This window comes from Ruditapes philippinarum, unplaced genomic scaffold (assembly GCF_026571515.1).
Source record: "Ruditapes philippinarum isolate M1 unplaced genomic scaffold, ASM2657151v2 ctg3345_1_1_1_1, whole genome shotgun sequence".
NCBI lineage: Eukaryota > Metazoa > Mollusca > Bivalvia > Venerida > Veneridae > Ruditapes > Ruditapes philippinarum.
In genome coordinates, this window is record NW_026855583.1 from 258,928 (window position 1) to 277,479 (window position 18,552).

At 31.6% G+C, this 18,552-nt stretch overlaps 1 protein-coding gene across 1 annotated transcript in view; it reads left to right on the top strand.

The window, feature by feature from the left end:
• LOC132743786 (multiple epidermal growth factor-like domains protein 6) overlaps positions 1–18,110 on the top strand; it is a 30,939-nt gene extending 12,829 nt beyond the window's left edge. Inside the window, exons 11-22 of the mRNA XM_060732358.1 lie at positions 6,235–6,372; positions 6,658–6,795; positions 7,435–7,569; positions 8,153–8,380; positions 9,018–9,227; positions 9,994–10,131; positions 12,107–12,244; positions 12,462–12,596; positions 12,792–12,929; positions 13,278–13,404; positions 17,739–17,836; positions 18,067–18,110. Of these exons, the coding sequence (XP_060588341.1) occupies positions 6,235–6,372; positions 6,658–6,795; positions 7,435–7,569; positions 8,153–8,380; positions 9,018–9,227; positions 9,994–10,131; positions 12,107–12,244; positions 12,462–12,596; positions 12,792–12,929; positions 13,278–13,404; positions 17,739–17,836; positions 18,067–18,110 (1,667 nt within the window). The remainder of the gene's footprint in view (positions 1–6,234; positions 6,373–6,657; positions 6,796–7,434; positions 7,570–8,152; positions 8,381–9,017; positions 9,228–9,993; positions 10,132–12,106; positions 12,245–12,461; positions 12,597–12,791; positions 12,930–13,277; positions 13,405–17,738; positions 17,837–18,066) is intronic.
• Positions 18,111–18,552: the final 442 nt, after the last annotated feature.

Sequence of the window (18,552 nt, forward strand, 5' to 3'; positions counted from 1 at the left end):
CGCCGCCTTTCTGTCTGTGAGCATGTATTTGGCCGTATTTTGAATCGCTTGCGCGACCTGTAACCAAGAGAGACTTGCTCGCAAAACTCATTGTTCTTCGTTAATTTAATCACCTCATAAAAAATATAAAGGAGTATCCCACATTTATTGTTTTTAAAAATTTTCAGAAAGTGCGAATTTCTAGTTTTTTGAACGGGCTTTTTATACTTTTCCCAACTTACCCGTCTGTCTGCTGCTGCTCAAAACCTTATTTGTTCAGATATTCAAACGTCCGAACGAACGTTCAAATTACAGATTTATGTCATTTAAATATCAATAGATGATTACTTGTATTTTATTTCAATAAAACAATCATTCAAGTTTGTTTCAAAATTTGTTTTATATTTAAACATTATATGAAAATTCCGGCGTGCGCCGATGTTGCGTTGCCATGGGTTTATTAAAGTGACAAAAATTTGTAAAGGGAAAAAACATTAACAAAAAAGGTAAATCTCCTTTTGAAATAAAACACTCTTTTGATTCTATTCCCCTAAGGGTTTTTTATGAACCCAAGTAAAAAACGGCAAAAAAAATCCCCACGAAACTTTTTTTAAATTTTCCTTTGTTTTAAACTAAAAATTTCTGTAAAAATTATTCAAATTTCATTTTCCATTAAACAATCCTTTTACCACTGCAAGGGGAAAAATTCCCATAACGATTTTTAAAAAAGAAGTAAAAATTTAAAAATTTATTTAAAGGGTATCAAATTTTTTTACCACCAAAAACAGTTATTTTTTTATGAACTTTTTGGAAGGGGTTTGCTTAAAAAAAAACTTTTCCCCAATATCTAGGTAATCATAGGGAAAACTGTTTACACAAGAAACTTTATTAATTAAAATTTTTATATGAGTCCATATGAAATTTGTGGGTTTTTTCCTTTTGCCAATAATTCCCCTAATTTTTTTTGAGGGATCACAGAAATGTTTTTTTCATTTAAAAATTTTTTGCTCTGGAAAAATTTATTTTTGGGGAAAAATTTTTTAAGACAGTTTTAAGTTAAAAAGCAAACATTAGTAACTACCGGGGGCCATTTTTTGACAGCCCGGGCACGATGAAAAGGCCTTTTCAATCGCTTTTCAAAGAAGGGGGGAAAATTTTGTTTTAAAGACTTTTATGGAAATCCCCATGTAAGGTTTTCCCCTTTTGGAGAACTACAAAGCCCTTTAACTTAGATTTTTCAACATTCCAAATTGGGAACTTGTTTAAGAGAGAAGACCTCTTTAAAAAATTACATTAAAAATCTCTTTTCGTTAAATTGTGTACTAGAATTTTAATTTGTTTAAAGTTTAAAAAATTTTTTCTTCAAAAGCAGAAATGCACAGAGCATAGATACTAAAGCGTATACATCATCTTGTGTCATGAATCTTGCTCATAGAGCCACCCGGGTATTGGGTTTGTGTGGGAAAACACAATAAGAGAACTTCTAGTGTTAAACTAAAATGCATAAAAATTGTTATGATGTCCTGCAGTTAAAATGGTTTTGAAAATGGGATATCACTTATTTTACACAGACTTTTGTAATTAAATTTGTATTCTCTAAAACTACAGTATACCGAATAAATTATGTATCATCATAACCTTGTTAAATACAAATATTTTTAAAAAATCATGGACAAAGATGGTCAAAATTGATCGTGCACCAGAGGTCACTAAAGTTTATAATGGTCTCATATAGGAATATTAATACTTATTTAAGTCCTCTCATGAGAAACAATTCTGAGAAACTTGATATTACAGGCTGTTTCTTTTTAAAGCATCCTTACAATATTTTCACAGAATCATATAATATGTTATGACAAAAATTGATACACCCAATAAACCTACGTTTATAAAGAATTGTGACCTTTCCCCAACAATGGTGTGTGACTTAGGGGTCATCATTGCCCTGTTATTGAAAATAAAAATAGATATAAAATAATTTATGAATTACAATTATTTTATTTTAAATCAATCAAAAACTGTATGTAGGTCAGGTGATATCATGTGATATATCTGTTTCACAACACATGGAATGAGATGATGTGATAGTAGCCTTTTTAATATATGCAAAAATTATTATCTTATTGAGTTAGTTTTAAGCCATTTTCATATTTTCAATATGAAATTGTGAAGGAGTTAATAATATGCGTCAATGGACAACCTTATTCATGTGCAATGTTTGCTCTTTAAAGCATGTTTGTTGGCTTATTGTCTTCTTTATATATTAACAATTAATAAACAATATCATCAAATGATTGAAACAAGTAATATCACGCAAACAAATTTTAATAAACTGAGTGTATACTAATTAATTTGTATGTGCATTTATTGATATTTTAGCTCACGCTACTTGACCCATGAAGGGAAAGATTATATTTTATAGTTTTTCCCTAACAATAAACCTAAAATGAATTCCCTGTATAAAACCCCCAAAGAAGACAAAAAATACATTCGTCCAATAAAAGACATACTTTTTTTTTAAAGGGAACAGTTTCATAATAATTTTTAAGAGAAAAAGCGGGAAGAAAAAACTTTTTACGGTCAGTGTAAATTTGTTTTGGTTTTCTTTTGTAATTATGGTATAAATTTACCCCACCCAACTTTGACAAAATATAAAACCTACAGTTTTTAATGGTTTTCTCATATGTTAACAACAAACCCTAATTTTGAATTGAAATTAGCAAATAAGAAATAGTTATTTTTTTTTTAATTTTGCATATAGAGTTTAGAAAACAAATTAAGTGAGAAATAGCAAAAAAAATGAAGGATTTTTTTTGATATCTTTAAAGATATTTTTAGACATTTAAACTTTAAAAAACTTTATTTTTCATTATGATTAACATATGATTTGATAATTTTTTGATATTGTTTTAAACACTTTTTTTTATCGAAATAATACTAATTTTGTGCTTTACAAAATACTATTAGAAATTATTATAACAGTTTTTTGCGTTTAAAAAAAATTTCGGCCGGCGCCATATTGGGACGCCATCTTTTGGATTGAAGAAGAGGTACGAAACGCGGAAAGTTTTAAAATTAAAATTTTTGTAAAAAGGAAACACCATTATACATCTTCGGGTTGTAAGTTTTCAGGTCTTTACAAAAATTTTGACTGAATGAGTTATTTATGCGCGTCAAAAATTTAAATGGCGGCCAATTTTGGGAAAATGGCGGGCCATCTTGAATGAGCAGAAGATTATTTTTGGGGCTCACTTCACTTTTGAAAACCATGTGCGGTCCTAAAGATGGATTTCCTGAAAAGGGTTTCATGCCCTTGTTATCACCATTTGCACTATTTTTTCTCCAATTTCCCGCCCCACCTTATTATAAAATTTAAAGGTAGTATTGAAATGCCTTGAAAAAACTATAGACCATATTACATTGCTTAGTTGTATAGGGAAATTTAGTTTATCAAGTATACCCTAAATGAAACATTGAACAAAAATATTTAGAAAGTTATAATTTTATTAAATTCAAACCAAGCTGGATTTAGGAAGCATCATTCAAGCTGTTGATAATATTTTTATTCTCCAGCATGTTTCAGATGTACCTTAAACTATAAGAAAACAAAACTTTTTTGTGCTTTTAATTGAACTTTCAAAAAAGCCTTTGACTCTGTTATGGAGAGCAGGCGTTTTGGTGTAAAAACTTGGTCAAATATAATATTTCTGGAAAGATTTTAAATATAATAAAGAATATGTACAGTGAAATCAAGTCATGTGTATCTGTAAATGGCAAATTTTCAAAAAAATTTTTTGGTTGTTACTAGGGGCCCTTAAGACAAGGCAGAAAATTTGTCAACCGGTTTAATTTTTTCTCTGTACCTAAATGACTTAGAAAAATAACAATGTTACGTAATAACGATGTTTCTTGTTATACTTGAAGATAATAACATTGAAATATTTTTGAAAACTAGTTGTTTTTGTTATATGCTGACGATACCAAATTCTTTTTGCTAAAACAGAACAAAGATCTTACATGTATATCTGTGTTGAACACCTTTTTCTAATTATTGTTCAAATCTGGAAATTAAATATAAACTTTGATAAAACAAAAGTAATGGTATTTGGTGATAAAAGAAATAGGAAACAGGAATATTACGGTAGATAATCACGTTTTTAGAGATCGTAGACACGTTTAAATATCTGGTGTAGTTTTTTCTAAGAACAGACAATTGCTGCCGGTTGCAAAGAAACATATTGTTTGATCAAGCAAGACGGGCAATGTTTTTTGGTTATATAAGAAAATAAGAAAAATCTAGATTTAGCTATTTGATTGTCAGTTTAAAGTTATCCGATCATTACAATTGTACCAATTTTTAACTTATGGGTGTGAAGTTTTGGGGTTTTGGTGACCCTTGTCGCTTATAGAAAAAGTGCATAACAGATTTCCTTAAATATGTATTACGTGTTAAGAAAAGTACACCGCATGTTATGGTTTTATGGCGCGAACTTGGGCGTTTCCATTATAATTGCTATTTAGAAACGAATTGCTGGTTTTTAGTTGATTTAGTTTTAAAAGACTTCAAACAAAAAAATTTTCGTCAAAATATTTATAAGCTTTTTATAAATTTTGAAAAATTTTTGTAAGAAAAGGTTTTAAGGAAAATACAAATTTGGTTTTTGAATGTTAAAAGGGATTTTTTCGAAAAAGGTATGAAGTTATATTTGGTTAAATCAAAGTTTTGTGGGTTTAAAGCTTTTTTGTTAAAAAAAATTGATATATCAATGGTTTACCAATTTGTACCAAAAAAAGGGCGTATGATGTCGAAACCCCAATGCCAAAAAAGGTTTTTTTTATTGAATGTTTCAAAACTACCATTGCTTTTTTAACCGACCTTTGTTTACTGTCAGACAAATAATTTAAAAAAATTTTTTTAAAAATTTTGTTGTAACAATTTTCCCCCCCTTTTAGAAAGAGGAAGGTGGGGTTAAAGGTTTTTTGTTAAATGAAAAGAAAAGGGAGTCCCTTTTTAAATTTAAATGATTAGGTGATGAATTCCCTTTAATTTTTTGAGTTATTTTTAATTTAAACGGGAAAACGACTTTCCCCAAAATTTAAATTAAAAAACAAAAAATTGTTTCGTTTAGAAAATTAATGAATGAAAGATCTCAAAAATTTGGGGAACTTTAATTAAATTTTTTTTATGTTTTCTTTTAAACTTTTTAAAAACCCCCCTGGCTAGTCACTTTTTTTTTGTTTTTTGTTTTTTTTATTTATAAAAATTTTTTTTATTTTTCAAAAAAAAAAAAGCATGTAACAATGACATAGTTACATTTAAAGTTTGAAAAATTTTTAGTTATAAAAACTTTTTTTTAAACTTTCAGAGTTCATTTAATTTTTTTAACAAACCCATTAAAAATTTTTTATTTTTTTTATATATTATTGTACACCTCTTATCATATGTAAATATGCTGAGTGTATCAATAAAACTTGAAACTTGAGTTACAACCACTGAATCAGAGATTCAATGTCTCAAATAGACGTATATATGAATAATTTGCAATTGTAAGATCATCTTATTAAAGCAGCACGCCTCCAGATTAATGCTTATTTTCATGAAAAATTTTACTTAAAAAGTAAAATGTTGTGAAGATAACAAGGAAAGTAATTAACACATTGCAAACGACACTTACAATCCACATAAATTACCGAAAAGAGGCCAAATTATGCAAAATTGATCCTTACTGCGTTAGTAACGCAGTAGAAATTTGGTAATAAATTCTGCAAAATCAGTCATTTAAAGCACATAAAATGTACATTATTACTTGAATCTTGAATATTTCTAATGTTCTTAAAATCTTAGAACATTTTTCTCAAGTTTATTTTTCTTGAAATATTTTGGCTTATCTGGAGGCATGCAGCTATAAATGTTCAAAGTTACGTAAAATACCGCCCCCATTTCTTCTATTTCTTGCATTGACCAGAGACATAGATAACACGCGTTCTTGATAACTTTAAACCTGCATCCATTAAGTTTTACTTGCTACAAAATGCCTAATTCTACACTTTTTGATAGGCATTAGTGATATTTCAATGGAGTATTTAGGAGCTGCTTATCTCTGTTATCTACATCTCTGTATTTACAGTTATCTCTGTAAAAAGAAAACCTTGTACACGTACAGGCAAATGTATGAACATACAAAATTGTATTTTACATTGTGCAAAGAGTTCCATAATATATTACATATTTGTTGGATGATAACACCATTTCAGAATGTCAGAACTATACATTTGGTCTAAATTGCTCGAATGAATGCGGACATTGTGTGAACAATGAGACTTGTGACGTCATTTCCGGAATATGTCCGTCCGGATGCGCACTAGGATGGTTGAATGAAAATTGTAACGTCTGTAAGTAGCACACAATGTTGATATACCGTGGAATAATTATTTTAGATAAGTCGAATAATAAGGACATTATTCATAGTATATGTTTTCCGTCTGAAAACTGAAAATGCACATGTCAGTGCATTTAATGAATTTGATAAACATATGTTTTTTTCCCTTTCTATTATGACTATTTTCATGTTTGTTCTCACAATTTCAGAATTCCACAAAAAATTATTATTAACTGTAATTTCATGGTAAAGAATAAAGTACTATTTATTTATTTTATTAATATATTTATTTATTCAGCGTGTAGTTCTGGGTACTATGGTGAGAACTGTACTGAGTCGTGCGGTCACTGTCTGAACAATGAAACTTGTGATTTCGAGACTGGAGTTTGTGCAAGCGGATGTAAGGCAGGCTGGCAGGGGGAGAAATGCAAAACGGGTAAATACACAAACATATTATTATAATAAAAAAAAATATATTTATCAAAGTTAATCTTTTTTTTTTAGATTTTGCCTTATTTCATATAGATGGCGATGCTTTTGAGGTGTATGTCATATTGTATGTATACTATTATAATTATGTTTATTCAAATTTGTTTGTGTTTTCGAATATTTTCGAAATAGATAGATTAGATAGCAGCCTATCTCGCTTCAATGTAAATGTCAATGTCAAAAGAAATGTTCATAAAGAAAATCAAAAATTCTTACCCTAGGGTTTTATTAAGACATTTCCAGCTTTTTATTTATTAAATTGGGTTCTTCGTGCAAAACAACCAAACGTCATGGCGGTGATAACCCATTAGACAAGCCGGATAAAAGAAAATGATAATTTCCAAAACCAACACGTGAAAATCACAAAACCAGATTAACCCATTCAAAACTGAAAATGAATTACTTATTATTCCTATTTCAAAACAGACATGTCACTTGCATAGTTTAAGCAGCGAAAAAATTAAGTGTGAGATTGAATTTTGTGATCTATTGATAATAAAAATAATATAATTTTGCCGCTTAGGTACAGCAATAAAAATATCGAAATACTTGAATAATTAATGTCATACTTAAATCACCGTTTTAGAATGCAACAATGGAACGTTTGGAGAGAATTGTGTTGGTAACTGTTATTGCGCGGGTATGGAGGCGTGTGATAAAGAAACGGGAATTTGTCCTTCCGGTTGCGAGATAGGATTTTCCGGAGAATTTTGTCAATTTGGTAAATAGTAATTAAATACTAAATTCTTAGCTTAGACGTAAATACTTATATTTCAACTTAAAATCGAATTCGTTACATTAATTGTTGGTTTAAATTCTTTCCATTCTCAAACAAACAAAAATGAACATTTAGAAAATGATGATTAGTTTTAAAATATTTTGCACAAAAAAAATATTCTTTTTTAGGTGTTTGAATAAAATATGTCATTTCTGGCCAATTTTAACACTGGTCACATAAAAATATGCCATTGCCGTGAAATAAGTGATGACGCGTAATTAGTGATGTTGAGTATACTATGTTACAACGCTTTCGAGAATCTACCATAATATTATGAAAACAACATACGCAACAACACATCTACAATAATCATAGAAATAGTTCATGAGATATAGCTGAATGCCCTTCAATAGATTTCAGAATAATACTGGTTAATGATACATTTTGATTACGATCCTTTTTCGGTATCCATTTGTGGTGAATGTGTCTAGTATATCGTTTTGAATTTAAAATATATTCAAGAGAGATAACTATTTTTATTTGACACAAGAAAGCGCATCTATATTAAACTCTTTACACAATGCAGATACAAATAGGGCTATAAATAAAACAGCCAGACAGTCCACAACTTTATCTGCCGGCGGCGTCGACTTCACAGCGGATCTTGCAGTGGATGGTAATTTCGAACAGTCTGGACCATCTAGGACTTGCAGCGCCACCCAGCCAGCACCGGCCGATAACAATCCACCTTTCTGGTTTGTAGATATGGACAACGTTACCAGGGTTGATTATGTGGTGGTTTATGGGAAAGCAGGTAAACTACAAAATAAGAAAGTGATGAAAGAATAATTTTCAAATCAACAGTTACTGGAAAAAAACACTATTATTGTAGTTTCATTTTTATTTTGTTGGTTCATGTGTAGACGTGTCTTTTCAAGAGGTTAAAAAGCTTATGAATATTTCTAAAGATATTTTTAGAAAACAATTAAGTTTTTAAGTCACGTTGTATCATCTAAATCATCAACATCAACGTTATCATTATCATCTTCATCATCAGTAACATCATATCACAATCGCCATCTTCATCATCATCGCCAACAACATTATTACAATGTCATAAAAATAACTTCACGTATCAATATCCTCACCATCATCGTCATCATCATCATGTCATCGTTATATTAATATCTTCACCATTATCGTCATCATCGGGTCATTATCAAGATTTCATCAACTTTATCATCATCAGCAGCAACAGCAGAAGCGCCAGCATCATCATGTTACAATAACATCACCATATCAATAGTATCACTATTATTGTCTTGTAAAAGTCACTTAACCCTTTTAACTTTTCATTTCGTTCACGTCAAATAATTCCCGATATTTCTGTCAAACTTATCAAAGGATGGCAAACCCCATTATTTCTACATGTATATTTATATATGTTACAGATACATCAGCCGAGTTGGAAGGTTTTCTTCTGTACCTTAGTAACTCAACCAACATCACTGGCCTGGATCCCATGTACAACAACACCGACGTACCGTATGACAATGGTGTTTTTAACGTCAGTTTTGGAAATGGCGTGACGGCACAGTTTATCTACATCACTTTAGAAGATGTTCGTACCCTGAGCCTGTGTGAAGTTCGTGTGTTTGGAGGTAAGTATCAACTGAACACATTGTTTTGAATTCATGCAATTGTCCGAAATATGTTAATTTAGTTTTGAATGATTTTCTTGTAAACTTTTATTAGCTTTAAAATAAGCTTGTCCACATCCTAGACTAACCAATACTGGTGTATTACACGGGAAATCTTGGCCTCCTGCTTCTGCAAAATGTAACTGTTACATTTTTTTGCATATTTTCGCGTCTGCATCTGAAATTCAACAATTTGCGACTTTCGAATTTAATAAACACATATACCCAACACAAGGGGAGTCAGCGGCCGAGTTGTTAAGGTTGTAGACTCCAAATCGCTAGCTCCACGCCGCTGTAGGTTTGAGTCCTGCCAGAGATTCTTTTATGTTAATAAGCTATCCAGCAAGCTTACGGAACGTCAGTTGTTCTACCCAGCTACCTGTTTGTGCTTGAAATAATGTTTAGGCTTTATTATGTGTGCAGGGAGGGCACACTATTAAATCAAGATTTAATTTCAAACAAAAACCCATTTGGTTTAGTTTACATAAATTGCTTCGCCACCCAACACCCTACCTCTTTCAACATTTGTAACATCATGGGTGTACTGAAACACATAGTAACAATGTCCGAAATGCTATACGAATTAGAATATTTCATTTTTTATGTAGGAAATGCTCATCTATGTGCGTATACACGTATAATTTGTATTTTAGATCACTAAAACAACATCTTTTATGTCTTAATTGGCTAAAGAATTTATAATACACGTATAAATTATTTTAATCAGAATGTCCAGACGGTACTTTTGGAGCCCAATGTCAAGGCACGTGCTATTGCGCAGACGGCAATCCATGTGATAAGACTTCCGGTGTATGTCCAGATGGGGGCTGTATTACAGGGTGGATTGGTGAACAGTGTAACGAAAGTATGTGAAGATACTGGACTCTTTTGTCCGCTCAATATATATTTCATATTTTTCAAAATAATAACCATTTAAAGCTTAACATCAAGATATTCTTTATTTTGTAAAATGAAATATTACGTCACCTAAAAAAAATCTACAAATATCTGAAAAAGGGTACATCCCTAAAAAATATTGAATGAGTCGATTCATAAGTGTCAGTGAAATGTTGAACATTTTCCACGACCACTAGCACCAGGGTAAAGCGGTTTTCAATCCTTCAAACACAACATGTATATATCTATATATATTAGAATAAATAATAGATTCCGAAGGAACAGAAAAATATATATTAACTCTGAGATCAAGTACAGGTCGCTTTAACAATTGCCAATAAAGCACTTGACGACCTGCTGTTGTGCAAAACCATACACAAAATGTTGTCACGAAAATTACTTCTCTTTTGAATGTAGTTCAACATATTTCCACTTGTTCTTTTTCTGTGTTCATGTCAGAATGAAGTAGAAAGTTTTCTTGGGTAATCATATATAAATGCTTGTTTCTAGTTGTCATCAGATGATTTGTAAAAAATATCTTGGTCTTCGAAATTGTATTACTGCGTATCAGAACTAATAATGTGCTAAATGATATCGCACCATTATTACTTTAAAGCAGAGAAAACGGAATGCCTCAGGAACGCCAAACACGACAAAATTGAAAATATTTGATTGAGCCTGTTTGATAAACACTTTAATTGGGGTAACTAGTGCCTTCTACATGTAGTACTCCGCCCTCAAGGGCACAAAAGTAGCTTTCGCTATATAGTACTCCGCCCTCAAAGGCACAAAAGTAGCTTTCGCTATATAGTACTCCGCCCTCAAAGGCACAAAAGTAGCTTTCGCTATATAGAACTCCGCCCTCAAAGGCACAAAAGTAGCTTTCGCTATATAGTACTCCGCCCTCAAAGGCACAAAGGTAGCTTTCGCTATATAGAACTCCGCCCTCAAAGGCACAAAAGTAGCTTTTTCGCTATATAGTACTCCGCCCTCAAAGGCACAAAGGTAGCTTTTTGCTATATAGTACTCCGCCCTCAAAGGCACAAAAGTAGCTTTCGCTATATAGTACTCCGCCCTCAAAAGGCACAAAAGTAGCTTTCGCTATATAGAACTCCGCCCTCAAAGGCACAAAAGTGGCTTTCGCTATATAGTACTTCGCCCTCAAAGGCACGAAAGTAGCTTTCGCTATATAGTACTCCGCCCTCAAAGGCACAAAGGTAGCTTTTGCTATATAGTACTCCGCCCTCAAAGGCACAAAAGTAGCTTTCGCTATATAGTACTCCGCCCTCAAAGGCACAAAAGGTAGCTTTCGCTATAATAGAACTCCGCCCTCAAAGGCACAAAAGTAGCTTTCGCTATATAGTACTTCGCCCTCAAAGGCACGAAAGTAGCTTTCGCTATATAGTACTCCGCCCTCAAAGGCACAAAGGTAGCTTTCGCTATATAGTACTCCGCCCTCAAAGGCACAAAGGTAGCTTTCGCTATATAGAACTCCGCCCTCAAAGGCACAAAAGTAGCTTTCGCTATATAGTACGAATCCTGGTCGTGTCACCAGGTTTTATTTTGAAGCACAAATTTACCTACTTGCAATTTCTGCCGCCAAAGAATTTTTAGCCGAAAGAAGGTCACTGCACAGCCGTCAATGAGCACCTGACGTTTAAGCCTTCACCATGTACTACTGGCTCAAGCCCCATAAGTACCCTCCCTCTTCGTCCCATCCTCCTTTTAAAAGCCAATCGCATCGGCTTCACTCCAGGCCGCTTTTAACGTTACTCTACGCTGTAGAAAAGTATGCGAACTAACGTCTTACACGTTGCATTGTTTCCGATGCTCGGTGACTCATTTTTATTAAAATTTAAATTCAAATGAAAATCAGATGTTTGATGAAAATGCATATGCTGTAGGCCTAATGAGTTTTGTTAAATTATCTGATTTTGTTTCAGCATGTCGCCAGGGCTTTTATGGAGATGCATGTTCAGGAATATGCGGAGCATGCGCAGACAACATGACGTGTCATCACGTCACTGGTTTATGTGACAACGGCTGTTCCGACGGCTGGTCAGGCGTCATGTGTAATACATGTAGGTATATTTATTGGTGAGAATAATCTCTCATAATTCAAGCTGTAAATTATTTTCAATGAACAGGACTTAATTTTGGTTGTCTTAATATCTTTTCAATATTTTCATATATTTCTTTTTTTTATCAATCATGTGCTTGTTTTATCATGTTAGTTTCAAACAGTACATAGGCGTAAGTCAAAAATGTAAATTGTAATTTAACATGTGTTTTTCACAGCTTGTGCACCGGGCAAGTATGGAAAGGAATGTAACTCTACATGTGGGAATTGTAAGAGTAATGCCGCATGTGATCACGAGACAGGGGCATGTACCGGATGTGCTGCAGGGTATCACGGAACTTTGTGTATGACAGGTAAAATTGTTTTTATTCCCGGCAAAAGATACTTTTTAGAAGGATTTTTTCCCCAAAATTTATTAATTTTTAAACCTACATGTAAAATAAAACAGTCTCCAACATATTCTGCTACTCTGATTCATAAAGCATTTTCATTTTGAAAAATATGATACCAAAATTTAATATGAAAATACATTGTAATCAATTGTTTAGGGTGTACAAACTCAAGTTTTGGTGAAGATTGTGCAGGAATATGCGGGAACTGCGTAAACAAGACCGAATGTGACGTCATAACCGGAAACTGTGACAGCGGCTGCGCTGACGGATATGTTGAACCATTATGTACAAAAGGTATGTTTAGTTTAAATTATCATTTTAACATTAAATTTGACTGAAATCTCGAAAATGATATCATGTCAGTCTATTTTTAGATCCACGCGAGGGGTTAATCTATTTTTAGACGGTAACTTAAACAGGCAAGATCACGTGAGGCATAATACTGATGCATCATATATGGCAATTTATATCATGTGAGATATAGCACACAGTTAGAACACGGCTACTAAACCCATACCGTAAGCACCATGGGTGCATCCATGCAAATACTTGGTCCTTCTATTGTGCGTTAAAAAACTTGGATAAATCATAAGTCGTGATTTGTTTATATAACAGTGACTTACATGTATTCGTTTATTTCAGTGCAAGCGATAGTTGGTGACGATTCTGATAGTGACAAAAACGTAGGTGCCATTGTTGGGGGAGTGATTGGTGGAGTAGCCGCTGTTATTCTTATTGGAGTTGTGTACAAACTCTGCAGTAATCGAGGGTATGATACTCTTTACTTGCTAATATCATGAATGGGTATATTTTTAACTATATTTATTGAAATACATATTTTGTTTGGCAAGTTTTTTAAAACATCCGACAAATGATAAGACTAGTAATGTTTACAAAAAAGTTAATAAGGGGCACAAATCCAAAAATATAGCTTTCCGAATAATGACCATTGTCTCTGAACTTTGTGGTGACAAACAAGTTTTAAAAGGTTCATTTTGATATCAAATTATTCTATAAAATAATTAAAATTGACACGCACAAAAAAACTAAGTTAAAAAGGGGGATAAATCTAATGTATTGCTCCAAGGATTATGCTCCTTGTTTTACAACTGCCCCTTGTCATGATGATCAAGTGTTCCATGTTACATATTTAAATTTTTCATAGTTTAAAAATCTTTGTATTTAAAAAAGGGGCACAACTCAACTGTCCGATGAATTCTCCTTGTCAACCAACTGTGCCTTTTCAAGATTAACAAGTATTCCAAGTTTTATGTTTCAAGTTTTGAAATTATTAGTCGCCGGTAGAAACCGGCGACTATATTTGTTACAGTTTAATATTATATCTATGGTAGGAGAAGGCCTTAAAATCTGAATATAAAAGCAAATCAATTACTGAACAATTATGGACCACAATATATATAATTAATTATGTTTCATAATCTTAAAAAATCAAAAATAAAGTACCGTTGCTAAATGAAATGAAATATACAAAAATTGACATCTTAAAAAGCAACATTACAATTTTCATAAAATGAATTAATAACGTATCCCTATGGACCAGTCATTGAATTTAGGGATACTTTTACTTTTTTTCTAAGTGTCAAGCGTTGCTATTTTATGATTGATAAATCATGAATGATATTTGAAACGACACATTTAAATTATTTGGTTGTTTACATCTTATGAGACCTGTTATATTTCATAATTTTGTCTAATTATAAACATATTCTCCCTGTTCTATTGTAAGAATCACGTGACTACACGTTGTATGTTAGTGTTATAGAATCTATTAATAGTAACAGATTGCTGACAAGTAGAGATTTTGATGCTAAAGCATCAAGTCGCCGGATAGAAAAATGATTGTATTATCATAAATATAAGAAAATATAAGTTTAATGGTTCAAGTATAAAAATAAGAGGAACAATGAGTTGAGTAATGTTTGCCACTGAGGCTTGTAAGGCAAGTGCTATGCTGGTAATTCTTCTTGTAATTATACTTTATACATATACTGTTGTACCATACATTGAAATCCGTATAGGTTACTAGTTCAGATTCAGATAATTACCGACAAATAATTACCGATCATCGAATATTTGCAAAGTGACTATGAAAATATATATGTTTAATTATTACATGAAACAATACAATTTTACTGTAAAAGTGTTGTACATCATTATTATGTGCTATAGAAAAAATATATAATTTAGTTGAAATCAATACACGCATTCCAATCGTTACATACGATATATAAAATAAACGTTTAACTGCCTTTCAGTGCGATAAACTATCAACACAAAGATAGTTTATTATTTTTTTCTATGTATCTAATACGATTCCGGACCCCTGACGTCATATCGTTTTGGAAACCTGCGTGACGGAAACCGACGGAATATACCAAAATCAACGATTACTATTATATATTTCAATAATGTGCCTCTTAAGCATAACATTATTTTGGGATGTTCAACCTAAACTAAACAATTGAACTTTCTTGTCGAATGTTTGACAGAAAGGGCCAAGTTAAACCCTTTACCAAGAAGAAAGGAAAAGGTTTTGAAAATGTATTTTTAAAGTAAACAGGTTTCTCTAATGATATGAAGTATGAACCTGATTAATGAAAAATAACTTATGTAATTATCTGTACAAAATTACAATGATTTACATCTTATCAGTTACCACCATTAACAAATTACCTGTCTTATCAGCAATCTGTTACTATTAATAGATTTTATAACGATATACAACATATATAAACATGTAGTCACGTGATTCTTACGAAAGACCAGGGAGCATTTGTTTATAATTAGATAAAATAATGTAATATAAAAGGTCTCATAAAAATAAACAACCAAATAATTCTAAAGAGTCATTTCAAATATCATTCATGATTTATTTATTATAAAATAGCAATGCTTGACACATAGAAAAAAGTAATAGTATCTCTAATATTCAATGACTGATCCTTGGGGATACGTTATTGATTCATTTTATGATAATTGTAATGTTGCTTTTGAAGACGTCAATATGTGCATATTTCATTTCACTGAGCATAGTTATCATATGTTTGATTTTTTGTGATTACTGAAAAATAATTGTTGTCTTTAATTGTTCAATGATTGATATGCTTTTATTTTCAGATTTTAAGGACTTCTCCTACCATAGGTATAATATTAAACTATTACAAATATAGTCGCCGGTTTCTACCGGCGACTAATAAGATATACAAGTTACTTGTGATTAGTTGGAAAGCGTCTGGTTAGATGTAATGTATAAATAATTACAAAGTTATCTTTCATTAATCAGTTTCATCTGTTCTATTGTAAGAATCACGTGACTACACGTTGTATGTTAGTGTTATAGAATCTATTAATAGTAACAGATTGCTGATAAGATATACAAGTTACTTGTGATTAGTTGGAAAGCGTCTGGTTAGATGTAATGTATAAATAATTACAAAGTTATCTTTCATTAATCAGTTTCATATTTTATAGTATTAGAAAGGTCTGTATACAATGTACTCATAATTTGCACATCAAAGAATTAAATAAGTTTTCAAAACCTTTTTATTTTTTCTTGGTAAAGGGTTAAACTTGGCCCTTTCTGTCAACGTTCAATAGTTTAGTTTAGGTTGAACATCACAAAATAGATTTATGCGAAAGAGGCACATTTATTGAAATAGTGGTAATCGTCGTTTTCGTTATATTCCGTCGATTTCCGTCGCGCAGGTTACCAAAACGGTATGACGGATAAATTAGATACATAATAAAGAAAACTAATGAAATATCTTTTTGTTAATATTTTATCGAACTGAAAGGCAAGTAAACGTTTACTATATCGTATGTAATGACAAGAATATTGATTTCAACTAAATAATTAATTTTTTGATAGCGCAAAAAAATACGCAGATACCACTTTTACGGTAGTATCGCATTGTTTCATGCAATAATTAAAACATATATATTTTCAAATATTATATGGCCGTTGGTTATTTGGTGTATCGGATTCTGAACTATACAAAACGGATTTCGATGTCTGGTAGAACGGTATATGTATAAGATAGAATTACAAGTAGAATTACAAGAATATCACTCGCATTACAAAATTAATCAAAATTATGAAATAAAAAAATGCTAGAAATGAAACACGATTTATCAACTTATGTTTCATATAGTTAACAGAAATAATAAAAAAGACAGTTTTATGAAAACTACAAAAGGGATTTTCAAAGATTCGAACTTGACCTACTAGGTCACAACTTCGTCCTACTTACCGCCTGTACGCCATCGAGCAATATTAATTGATTTAATATCGAGATCTATACTATCAATAAAATCTTTAGCATAAATCATAATAAGTTACATAAACTAACGAAACACCTCCCGAAAATTAATGAGTCTCAGGTCAATATTGCCAGACAATACTTGCTTAATAATCATAGCAGTTCCTTGACAATAATGCTAAGCAAGTTTGCTTTACATATGATGTTTTATTGTGAATAAACAATTACACAACATATTGTTCCTCTTTTCTTTATACTTGAACTGATATTTTCTTATATTTATGATAATACAGTCATTTTCTATCCGGCGACTTGATGCTTTAGCATCAAAATCTCTACTTGTTCTAATTGATAGAAATCTGGAGAAAGAGTGATCCCTCGGAAACATTTATAACAACAAAATTACATGAAAAATGCAGACTCGGTTTGATTAAGTCTGTACATTTTGACTAAGACATTTTAAGTTAAAAGGGGGTACAACTCCAAAAATATAGCTTTCAGATAAATGCCTCTTGACTTACGAATGCCTCTTGTTATGAAGAGCGAGCATTCTAAGTTTCATATTGATACCTTTAAAATTGTTTGAGGAATGGCCTACATTAAAGTTTTGTTTTACAAATCGAGAGCTACGGCGACGTCGCAGCGATCATACTAGCTTGACTCTTCTTCAAAACAGTGACGTAAAACAGTGACGTTACGTCACTGTGATCATTAAAGCTCGACAGAGGAACTTAAAAATTAGTATCAAAAAGTCATGTAGTGCTATGCATTTTGTTGAAATGACAAAAATAGAAAAAAAACACACGTTTTTCATCTCTTTTAGGAAGCTTCCAAGAACAGAAAAAGCCATGTCATATTACCCTTCGATGAGATCGGCAGAGGCCGCCTCGGCAACTAACACTGGCTTCAACTCGATGGAAGGCAAGTTCTTTTATATTAACCATTAAATTGATATTATGCCCATCCAAGGGTATATAGTGACTGAATCGGTGAAAGTCAAAATAAGTTTACATTTTGTTATAATTCCTTTAATTTTTTTCAATTAACTTCGCATGAACGATTATACTTCTAAAACAGTTTCCAAGCATCCAAGAATATGCTAAATATGAACTGTTATTATTATTATTAATTCATTTTTTCTTTTTTATCAGGTTCTGTTAACTATTACAATTTCGACAGCAACACTAGGTTATGAGGACGAAGAAAATATGAAGAAATACAAGTCTTAGGAGACTTATAGGTTGGTTCTAACGGAAATTGTGCACAAAGAAAAGGAATGTTATTACAGAAGAAGAGAAAACACTTTCAAAGATATAATTATCTAAACCAAAAAGTAATTTCAGTTAAAGTGGCATTATGCCCGTTCAAGTTTAAATGGTCAGTGAACAGGTAAAAATAAAAGTATAAAAGTGACTTGAAGTTTTATCATAATCGTGATCAATTCTATATTTTACTATGAAAAACTAATTAATAGTCCACGTGACAAACGGAAATTTCTATAATAAATATCGTTCAGAATACATGTATATTGGTAACACTCAATTCTTAAAAAGAGAGGGGGCAGTCTTTTTATGATTTAAGAAGTTTTCATATAAACATTTTGAAATATGTAACTAATTTAACTTTAGTTGACAGCG